This window comes from Penaeus vannamei, chromosome 21 (genome assembly GCF_042767895.1).
Source record: "Penaeus vannamei isolate JL-2024 chromosome 21, ASM4276789v1, whole genome shotgun sequence".
NCBI lineage: Eukaryota > Metazoa > Arthropoda > Malacostraca > Decapoda > Penaeidae > Penaeus > Penaeus vannamei.
This window is the reverse complement of record NC_091569.1, coordinates 4,693,614-4,706,113: the sequence shown is the minus strand read 5'-3', so window position 1 is coordinate 4,706,113 and position 12,500 is coordinate 4,693,614. Positions and strand designations below refer to the sequence as shown.

Genomic DNA, 12,500 nt, shown 5'->3' with positions numbered 1-12,500 from the left:
AACACACACACACACACACACACACACACACACACACACACACACACACATATATATATATATATATGTATATATATACATATATATATGAATATATGTATATATATATATATATATATACATACATATATATGTGTATTTATATATATATATATGTATATATATACACACATATATATGTAAATTTATATATGAATATATATATATATATATATATATATATATATATATATATACTTTGTTAGGTCCCAGAGAATGAGGATTTTTGGCTCCTGGTATCAGCACTCCAGTCCGCATCGCTGAACTTGGTATAGCGATACAAGTATTGTGACCAAGGAGATCAACCACATCCTTGTTAGCATTCACTGGAGGATCCTTGAGAACTGCAGAGTTTCCAAGAGTGCCGAGTTCTGTGGCACTGACCAAAGATTGGTTGTAGTGACCCTGCGCGTTCAATTTAAGTCCCCCCCACCTCTCCAGTGGCCATTCTAGAGTGCTTCACCTGGACTGGCTGGGGGACGCGAAATGTACGTTTGCTGCAGCAATCTCTGTTCGGTTAACAGTACTTGAAAACCTGACAGACCCTGGAGCCCCATGGGATTCCTTTAAGCGTAAAACACTCGATGCAGCCCAGGATTCCTTTGGTGAACATCCAAGGACTAAGCAGAATTTCATCTCGCTGGAAGCATACGCATGTCGCATGGCTTGTCTGAACAGCAACCAAGAGTTGTGCTGGTCCTTGGTGTGCAGGGCTAGGAATTTGCTGAGAAGGGATAAGGAACAGTTCATCAGGAATCTTGCTGAGGAGCCATTTCTTAGTAAATGACCTTCGTCCTGCCTACCAAGCATCCTCACTGATGCCTGCGGTCCACTCAGTGGATGAATGGGTCATCCATCTCTGGGAGGGGAAAGGGAATCGCTGGGACTGTAGCAACTACTGTGGCATTACATTGCTCAGTATACCAGGCAAGGTTCTCGCCCACATTCTTCTGAAACGGATCTGCAACCACCTGCTACGGCTCCAAAGACTGGACTTGTATGGATTCACTCCTGGTAAGTCTACAATAGACCGTATCCTAGCTCTTCGAGTCATTATAGAACATTGTGAGTTCGGTCATGGGCTGCTTGCAGCCTACATCGACCTCAAGGTGTTTGATTCAGTGCATCGCGAATCGTTGTGGGAGATCCTGAGACTTAGAGGAATTCCAACATGGATTATTGGATTAATAGCAAGCCTATATACTGGTACTGAAAGTGCTGTAAAGTGTAGTTGAAGCCTGTCGAGCTTCTCTATTAACTCAGGAGTGAGGCAAGGCTGTGTCCTTGCACCAACACTTTTCAACACTTGCATGGACTAGATAATGGGCAGAGCTACTTCCAAAAGTCAGTGTGGAGCAACACTGGGCAATATCAAGGTCACGGACCTTGCCTTTGCTGACGATGTTCAATTCAATCTGAGTCTCTGGAATCTCTGATAGCGGCTCTTGACGCATTCAGCAATGAAGCGGTCTCTGGACTTGCAGGTCTCCTGGACTAAGACCAAGATCCAGGATTTTGGGGGCCAGCTAAGAGAGCCCGTTCAGTCGATACGTGCTTGTGGCGAGGACGTTGAAGTCACAGAGAGCTTGACATAACTTGGTAGTGAACTTCATGCCTCTGGGTTGTCAGACCATGGTCAGTAGATGGATTAGTCTGGCAGCTGGAGCCATGAACTCAGTCAACAAGAGTATTTGCAGGTGTTGGTACCTATACAGGAGGACTAAGTTACTTATCTTTAAGGCCTTGATACTGCCAGGTCTGTATTATAGAAGCGAAACCTGGACGATATCCAGTGCCTTGAAGTCACGTCTCAATGCCTTTTGCAACAAGTCCCTACGCCGGATAATGGGGTACAGTTGGTAGGATCATGTGTTCAACCAACGACTCCACCATGAGACCGGCATGGGATCTGTTACCTGCATAATCCGAGATCACCAACTCATGCTATACGGGCACCCAGCTCGTTTCCCTGTGGATCTGCCCATCAGGTTGTCTCTGTACGAGGCAATCCTGCGTGGAGGAGACCTGTGGGAAGACCTAGGAAGTCGTGGCTTGGGCAGCTCGACCAGACTTGCCGTGAAGAACTAGAGAGGGGCCGAAGGCTTGCCTGGCGACGCCTTATGAGGGACCCCCGTGGCCGGAAGCGAAGGGTGGATGCGGCTAGGCGCCCCCCTCGGCGTCGGCCCCTTTGATAATGATTTATAAAAAAAAGAAAAAAAAATGTATATATATGTATATATATGTATATATATGTATATATATGTATATATATGTATATATATGCATATATATGCATATATATATGTATATATATATGTATATATATGCATATATATGTATATATATGTATATATATGTATATATGTATGTATATATATATATATATATATATATATATATATATATATATATATATATATATATATGTGTGTGTGTGTGTGTGTGTGTGTGTGTGTGTGTGTGTGTATGTATGTATATATATATAAGACAGGTAGGTAGACAAATTAGGCAAAAAAACAGACAGACAAATAAATGGAAAGATGGATACTTATGAAGGGAAGATAGGTAGATATACATTATTACGAAATCACTCCCCTACACATACACAAATACACGCAAATAACACACACACACGTAAAACGTATCTCCAACCTCTTACCCAAACCCACACATACGCCCCCCCCCCAAGAAAAGATTTAAATACGCATGTAAATACAAATTTTAAAACTGTTAAAAGATAGAATAAATCGCAAAAAACTCTATATCTGTATCTTTGTATGCATGAAAAAAGTAAATAGATAACGCAAAAAAAAAGAGAAAAAGAGAGAAAAAAAGAAGAAAAAAAAACATAAACATTATTCAGACTTATCATTAACCCCCCCTTCTCCCTTTCTCTCCCCCCCCCCCCCAGGACCCCACGCATGCGCACGGTCACGAACTTCTTCATCGTGAACTTGGCTGTTGCTGATGTCCTTGTGATCGTCTTCTGTCTACCGGCGACTCTCCTCTCCAATATCTACAACCGTGAGTATTCCCTTTGTTGTTGTTGTAGGTTGTAAGATTTTGGAGGTTATAAGAGGTAGGTTAATAGATGTAGGAGCAGGGCTGTCAAACCAGTAATAGCTTCTGCTAGTCCAGTGCCCTATGACGTAGCGATGACGCGGTGGTGAAGGAGGCGGTCGGGTATGACGTCAGGCCGGTAGGGTATGACGTCCGAGTTGGTGGATGATAGATGCCAGAAATGACAGGATAATTGTTTATATATCATAGGCAGATACAGAATATACTGTATAATTTTCTTGCATTCAATACATCATATATTATAAATGTACACAAAATTGCTTTGGATTGTAAGACACACAATATAGACAACGAAAATATAACATAGAAGGCGAAACTTCCAATAGATTTTTATGTAAAAATGTATTTTCTGAAGTTTGGAACGTTTATTGAGAAGAAATAACAATGAATGATCAGAGTTTACATCTGAAGTATTTGGTATAACCGAAATATACGCGAAAACAGATATCTTGATAGCGGTTCTTGGCATTAATATGATGACGTCACATAGCCCCACTCGTAAATCCTCGAGTATAGGCCATATAAATGCATTTTGACAAGTCTGTGGACAATAACGAAACTAAAAAGATATATGCCGAAGGGAATTACTTAAAATTGCAAAAATGAATTACAAAAATAGGCCTTTAAAAGAAAACAACCGTTATGACATCATAGTTTCTGAGCCAATCACAACTCGAGCGCTCGGCCAATCACAGGGCATCCAGTGATTCAGAGACGGTTGGCGCGACAGCTCTATGTAGGAGGCTTGTAAGGTGTTTTGTTGATAAAGTGTAGTATTCTGGTACAAGCTTATTTATGATATTTAGGTATTATGTTTCAAGGAGTGTTTTTTTTCTTCACATTCGGTGGAAACGTTTATAACATAGGTTCACAGTTCCTTTTTGGATACATAAAAGAAACGGCATGTGTGTGTGTGTGTGCATATATATATATATATATATATATATATATATATATATATATATATATATATATATAGAGAGAGAGAGAGAGCGAGAGAGCGAGAGCGAGAACAAGAGCGAGAGAGAGAAATAGATAGTTAAAGCAAAGAAAAAAAAATTGAGCAAGGGCGATAGAGATATGGAAAGAAAGACCCAGCATTTGAACAACTAAAACTTCCCCCTACATTAGAAAAGAAAACTTCACTGACAGACATATATTCACAGAAGGGTTTGCAATGATGAAAAAAATTCTCCAACTTCATCTTTAAACTTAATATTGAATTTAATAACTAATGTTATAAAAGGTCGATCCTTCTGCCATAAAATATAATTAATACGAAATTTCATAAAAAAATATCACCTCTGGAATAAAAAAAAAAATGATGATAACAGTGAATTAATAGATAAGAAGATAAAGACGATGAACGAATAAATAAAAAAAATATCAATTCTTTGGAATAAAAAGATGAATGAAGATGATAACAGTGAATTAATAGATTAGAAGATTAAAAACCATTTGAATAAAATCTGTCAGATCGGAAATAATTATTCAGTGATCCCTACTGAAGCTTATACAAAGACATCGGAAAGGAGAAGAGGGAGAGAGGAAGATAACGACAGGGGAAAGGGGAGAGACGAGAGCAAAGGGAAATGAAGTCAAGAAGACGAGGATTAGAAACTGAAGCAAGGAGGAAAGATTTTTAGTTCCTTCTCCTTTCTCTCTCCTCCTTCTTCCATTCTTCTTCCTCTTCCTTTTGTTCCTCTTCTTTATCCAGCTCTGTGTCTTCCCCTTTTTTTTCTCCTTCCTCCTCAATCTTCCTCCTCCTCGATAGACAGAATGAAAGACATACTGACTGACAAATAGACAGACATGGAAACAGACAGACTTATTGGTAAACAGACAGAAAGACATAATAAGACAAACAAATAGACAGACAGACAGACAGGTGGACAGACAGACATAAAAAGATAGACAGACTGGCAGACATAGAAAATTCTAACAGACAGACATAATAGACAGACAGACAGACAGGCAGACATAAAAGACAGACAGGCAGACATAAAAGACAGACAAATAGACATACATAAAAGACAGACAAACAGACAGACAGGCAGACATAGAAAATACAAACAGACAGACAGACATAAAAAGACAAACAGCAAACAGACAAACAAATAGTCACACCCAGACAGACAGACAGATAAAAGAAGAAGAAAAAACACCCTCCTTTTGTCTTCTTTGGCCTCAGAAAATTTATCACCTGAATTCCGAACTATGTAAAGCGAACGATAAATCAAGAGCATCGAGCGATACTTTTTGGGAAAATCTTATCGAGTGTTGACTTAACAATGACAAATGGATCGTCACTTTCCCCTTTCCACTGAGGAACTTGGTACTTCTTTTCTCTGCGTTTTCTTAACTGTTTTCAGTGGCGATTCTATAAAGGAGTTAATGATGATAGTAATAAGGATGATAATAACGATAATAAAGATAATATTGATGATAATGACGATAATAAAGATAATATTGATGATAATGACGATAATAAAGATAATATTAATGATAATGACGATAATAAAGATAATATTGATGATAATGACGATAATAAAGATAATGTTGATGATAATGACGATAATAAAGATAATATTGATGATAATGACGATAATAAAGATAATATTGATGATAATGACGATAATAAAGATAATATTGATGATAATGACGATAATAAAGATAATGTTGATGATAATGACGATAATAAAGATAATATTGATGATAATGACGATAATAAAGATAATATTGATGATAATGACGATAATAAAGATAATATTGATAATGACGATAATAAAGATAATATTGATGATAATGACGATAATAAAGATAATATTGATGATAATGACGATAATAAAGATAATATTGATGATAATGACGATAATAAAGATAATATTGATGATAATGACGATAATAAAGATAATATTGATGATAATGACGATAATAAAGATAATATTGATGATAATGACGATAATAAAGATAATATTGATGATAATGACGACAATAAAGATAATATTGATGATAATGACGACAATAAAGATAATATTGATGATAATGACGATAATAAAGATAATATTGACGATAATGTTGATAATGATAATGATTTGAACAATAAGGAAGATAATAATGTTAATAATAATGATGATTCACGTGCAACGGCGGCGAGGGATCGAATCCCGATCTTAGAGGTCATAAATATATTCATGCTATCAATGCGACCAGTGCATTATTCCATCTTTCATTAAATACACCTCAGCTTATCTGATTTGTGATTTGATCTGCTCTTTCTATATATACCGAGTGCCCACGGGGAGTGTGTGTAAAACTTCGCTATACTTACTCTACTTACTCATGTATGAATAGTTAGGTAATGTCCATGGATGCTAGCTAGCCCCTGGTTGCTCGCTCTTTTTAGCGGGTCGTGTACGAGTGGTTAGAACGACCGTCTTGCATTCACGTACAATGTAGGAATATACATATACATACACATACATGTATATATGTATACACACAGACATACACATACATATCCGCACACAGGTGATAAAAAGACAAAGCGAAGCTCCAAGACAGATGCAGAGACCATCTTTCTCCAACTTGATATCGCTATGTCCAACTTACTATCTCTCCATCTCCCTTTCCTTCACTCTCTCGCCTGTTCTCCGTTCTCTTTCTCCTTCTGTCCTTCTTTCTGTCCCTCTCTCTGTCTCTGCTTTTGTCTCTTTCTGTCTGTCTCTCTTTCTCTTTTTGTTTTTTGTCTGTCTCTGCTCTCTGTCTCTCTCTTTCTCTCTCCCAGTTCTCTGTTTCTGTCTCTTTTTGTCTGTCTCTCTCTCTCTCACTTCTCTTTCTTTCTCTCTCCCCATTCCCTTTCTTTAGTCCTCCACCCCCTTCTCTTCTATTTTTCTCCTCCTTTCCTCTCTCATTCTCCCATTTCCCACTCCCTTCCTTTCGTCTGCAATCCCTCACCCCCCCACCCCCACCCTGCCTCCCTTTCCTTCTCCCACCCTTACTCCCCCTCATCTATCCACACTCCCTCCCTCCTCCTTTCCCTCTCCTCTATTTCTTCTCCTTTCTCCTATTCCCTTCCTTTCGCCGTCTGTCTCCGCCATCTGCTGTTCTTCCTCGGGGCAATACACGTCACAAGCCAGAGAAAATAAATCTTTGCAATATAGCTATCAGTAGAATTTACAGAGGCTGACTGCCGGGGATGCATAGGACACGGCAATGAGCTGGGGAGGAGGGGGAAGAGGGAGAGGGAGAGGGAGGGAGAGAAAGAGAGGGAGAGGGGGGGAGAGAGAGGGAGAGGGGGAGGGAAAGAGAGAGGGGGGGGAGAGAGGGAGAGAGAGGAAGAGGGAGGGAGAGGGGGGGAGAGAGAGGGAGAGGGAGGGAGGGAAGGAGAGAGGGAGAGAGAGGGAAGGAGGGAGAGAGAGGGAAAGGGAGGGAGGGAGAGGGAAGGAGGGAAAGGGATAGGGAGAGGGAGGGAAGGAGGGAGAGGGAGAGGGTGGGAGGGAGGGAGAGGCAGAGAGAGGGAGGGAGAGAGGGGGAGAGAAAAGGAGAGGGAGGGAAGTAGAGAGAAAGAGGGAGAGGGGGAGAGGAAGGTAGGGAGGGAAAGGAAGGTAGGGAGGGAGGGGGGGAGAGGGAGGGAAAGAGGAAGAGAGAGGGAGATGGAGGGAGAGAGAGGGAGAGGAAGGGAGGAGAGGGGCAGAAAATTAACAGGAGCATGAGGGGGAGGTGTAGGGGGGAACCGTAGGGAAATAGGGGAGGGGGAAGGAGGAGGAAGTAAGGAGGGAAACGAGGGAGTGGGAGGGGATGGGGGGCAGGGGTGTGGAGGGGGTGGATGAGTTGGGGAGGGGTAGGGGGTAGGTTGGTTGAAGGAGAGAGGGTGAATTTGAGATGTTGGGAGGGGAGGGGGAGTAATGGTGTAGGGGGAGTAGGGGGGGGAAGAGGAGATAGGTAGCGGGGGAGAAGAGAGGTAGGAGATAGGAAGGGAGGGGGGCGAAGAGGAGGGGGGGGGGTAAAGGGGTATAGGAATCCCCAACTTTCAGAGAGCTTTTTATCCTACCGCAAAATCTTCTCCTTCTCCTTCTCTTTCTCTCTCTCTCTTTTCATTCTTACTTTGTCTTTGATAATTTAATACAGACATACTTTTTCTCTCTCTCCATTTCTAACTCCATTTCTTCCCACGGCTCCCCATCGCTCTTACAAAAGACATATTACACAAGTTCACCTTTTCACTAGGGCCTTGTCTGTCCATTTTTATGACCCGGAGACACTATTACCCTTAAGACACCTATTTTTATTTTATTTTTTTGTTGTTGTTGCATTCGTGTTGCATCACTCTTGGATCGTAGTTTCATGGCTGTTGCATCACTCTTGCGTCATAGTTATATCGTTGTTTATCGCCAAGACATCACTCTTCCATCACACTTATGTAAATTACATCGCTGTTACATCACACTTGCATTAATTACATCACTCTTACATAAATAACATCACTCTTACATCACACTTGCATAAATTACATCACTCTTATATCACACATATAAATTACATCTCTTGCATGAATTACATCACACTTACATAAATTACATCCCTCTTACATCACAATAACACCATTCTGACATCACACCCTCCTCCACACAGTCCCTCTCTCGCCCCATTAGAAAGCGGTCCTCACCCCAGCATGGTTCTTGGGAATTTCTTAAGCTCCTCCGCCGACAGGGAGAGAAATGCTAGATCTTGTGAGACGGTGTGCTGGCGCAGCGGTAAGGTGCTGGTCTAGCAATCTTGCGGACCTGCGTTCGATCCCACGCCCGGCCAGTGAGTGGTAACCCCGGCCACTCCTTGCACACAGGGGGAGATTTGGGCAAAATAAAACAGACAGTGTGTCACAGCAAAGAATATCCATTGTAACAAATGGAATTAAAACTAAATCTTTTATAAGTCCTTCGCTACCTCTGTGATACGTGTAAGGACCCCTCCCCCCCCCCTCTGAGCCCTTAGGTATATACACACTCACGGTGAGGAAGGAGGGATAGAGAGAGAGGGAGGGGGTGGGGGGGGAGGGGAGGGAGGGGGGGATAGGGAGAGGGGGGTAGGAGGGAGGGAGGAAGGGAGGGAAGGAGGGAGGGAGAGGGGGAATGGAGGGAAGGGGATAGAGAGAGGGAGAGGGAGAGGGAAGGAAGGAGTGAGGGAAGGAGAGGGAGAAGACGGAGGGAAGGGGGGAAGGAAGGAGAGATGAATGGAAGGAGGGAGGGAAGGAGAGAGAAGGAGAGGGAAGGTAGAAAAGAAGGAGAGAAAGAGAGCGAGAAAGAGAGAGATAAAGAGAGAGAGAGAGAGAGAGAGAGAGAGAGAGAGAGAGAGAGAGAGAATAAATCGAGAGAGAGAGAGAGAGAGAGAGAGAGAATAAATCGAGAGAGAGAGAAAGAAAGAGAGAATAAATAGAAATATGAAGAAGAGAGAGAAAGTGCAAGAGGAAAGAAAGATAGATAGAGAGAGAAAAAAAAAACCAGCACCACGACAGACAGACAGAAAGACACAGCACCTCGACAGACACAGATTAAACATAAGAGACCCGATTGCTGCACCTAAGGCTTCACCTCCAGATCAGACAGGTAATACCATATCAGAGAATATTGAAAAAAGGAACACCCCCCCCCCCCAAAAAAAAAAAAAAAAAAAAAATGGGAATATGAGTTCGAAATCTATCATTGGAGTACTGACAGCGACGTCCCCTACCCCCCCCTCACCCCCCACCCCACCCCCTTTTTTTTTAGCTGAGTACTAGATTTGCTTCTGTTTTGGAATTGTGTAAAATCCGTGGATCATATTTATATTTGAATACATATATATATTTTTTTTTTGAGCTTTGTGATGGTAATAGCTATTCATGTTTATGGATATGATGAAGGGCATTACGTGGATTTAGTGGGTATGTGTATGTTATATGTACGTATCTATATATGCATGTACTGTACATGTATGTGCTGTACGTGTATACTTTATATTTACATATATGTATGTAAATCTACCTATCTATCTATCTGTCTATAAATATACATACATACATACATACATATATATATATATATATATATATATATATATATATATATATATATATATATATATATATATTATATGCATGTATGTATGTATATGTATGTGCACACACACACACACACACACACACACACACACACACACACACACACACACACACACACACACACACACACACACACACACACACACACACAAACACACACACACACACACACACACACAAACACACACACACACGCACGCATATATACATATACATATATGTATATCTTTATATGTCTATATAACTATACATATGAATACACAGCGCGACAGAATATTTGTCAGGCAGAGCAAAGTTTTCGCGGCAGAAGAGTCAAAGTTGCACCGGATAACTTTGATGGCAACTCCTAACTTTGCGACTAATGATATATGACGCTTTGCAAGTTCCATGTCGCCTTTTTGGGTATGCGAATTCCTCGTCCAGTTTTAGCGCATTCTTTTTTTTGCACAGTTTCATCCTCTTTCTTGGCTGATTTGGCAACGTGGCGTGGCGAGGCCTCCTCCTGGATGGCTTCGTCGCGAGGAAGCTCCGAGTAGGTCTTCTGGTTGTTGCTGGGAGGTTCTGAACACGTCTCTCTTCTTCTTTTTCTTGTTTCTCTTCTCGTTCTTCTTCTTCCTCTTTTTCGTCCTCGTCTTCCTCTTTTTCTTTTTCTTCCTCGCTTTCTTCTTCTTTATTTTCTCCTTCTCCTTCTTTTTTCGTCACTTTCTTCTTTTTTCTTCCTCGCTTTCTTCTCCTTCCCCTTTTTTCTCGTCCCCTTTTTCTTCTTCTCTTTTTTTCTCATCGCCTTCTTCTTCTCCTCCTTTTTTCTCGTCGTTTTCTTTTTTTTCTTCCTCGCCTTCTTCTTCTTCATCTTCTTCTTTTCCTTTTTTCTCATTGCCTTTTTCTTCTCCTTTTTTGTCATCGCCTTCTTCTTCTCCTTCTCCTCTTTTCTTGTCTCCTTCTTCCTCTTCGTCTTCTCCTTTTCCCTTTTTCTTGTCGCCTTCTTCTCCTTCTCTTCCGTCCCATTTCTTTTCTCCTTTTTTCTCATCGCCTTTTTCTCCTTCCCCTTCCCCGTCTTCTCCTTCTCCTTTTTTCTCCTTCTCCTTTTTTCTCGTCCCCTTCTTCTTCTTCTTCTCCTTCTCCTTCTTCTCCTTTTCCTTTTTTCTCATCGCCTTCTTCTTCTCCTCCTTCCCATTTCTTTTCTCCTTTTTTCGCATCTCCTTCTTCTTCTTTATCTTCTCCTCCTTTTTTCTCATCACCTTCTTCTTCTCCTTCTTCCCCTTTCTCTTCTCCTTTTTTCTCGCCCCCTTCTTCTTCTTCTTCTCCCTCCTCTTTTTGAGTCACATGATTTCGGTAACACCACCAGTTCTCCTGCATTCTGCTACCCGAAGCCGCCCTCGCCGCCATGCTCCCAGGCGCCCTTCGTAATTGTCGGGCCTGACGGAGCTACGTCAGGTCCTCGGCAGACAGTGTAAATAAACTAAGAATTTTACTGGAAAATTTACTAGCTTTCCTGCTGTCAAACTCTATTAGGAAGATTCACGGTTGTATATACTCTTTCTAAGCGTTTTACAGGTAATTTACTAGCTTTCCTGCTGTCAAACTATATTAGGAAGATTTACGGTTGTATATACTCCTTTTTTTCGTAAATGAATGTTGATTTTGAGAAAGCGTCTATAGTGAATTGTTCAAATATGCTGTCATTTAGGTATTTTGATATCATTAAAACATTTTATCGGATATCAAGTGTAATATTTACATTACCTGAAAATTCCTTTACAGAAATTTCAGTGAATTTCAGTTAAATATAACAGGTGTTAGGACTGTAAAAAATGATTTCATACTCAAATAATATTGTTGTTGCTAATGGTTACACAAATGAAGAAGCTTTTACATACATATTTCCTACAAGCAATATTCCATTTGGAAAAGAACTATGAAAAAAAAAACAATGAGTATTTTTTGCAACATTGTAACAACCACTTTACTTATTTTCCGTCACAACAGCAAATAAGTAAAGAAGAAAAATAAGTAAATAAGTAAAATAAGTAAATAAGTAAAAAAAAAGTAAATAAGTAAAAAAATAAGTAAATAAGTAAAAAAGGTAAATAAGTAAAACAATGAAATAAAAGAAGGAAAACTGACTACTTATAAACATATGTATTTTGTAAATACACAGAACTAGCGAGTAGAATAACATACACCTAATTCATACCCATCATATACCTATGCTTAAACCTAAACATTCTTGATCATAGTAAATGCCAATCAACAACATAGCATTAATTAAGCGAAAAATATT

General features: G+C 40.4%; 1 protein-coding gene across 1 annotated transcript in view; it reads left to right on the top strand.

Moving 5' to 3' along the window:
• The window catches only part of LOC138865593 (neuropeptide SIFamide receptor-like), a 272,785-nt gene that overhangs the window by 101,960 nt on the left and 158,325 nt on the right, over positions 1–12,500 (top strand). The window contains exon 4 of the mRNA XM_070136290.1: positions 2,951–3,063. Coding sequence (XP_069992391.1) covers positions 2,951–3,063 — 113 coding nt within the window. The remainder of the gene's footprint in view (positions 1–2,950; positions 3,064–12,500) is intronic.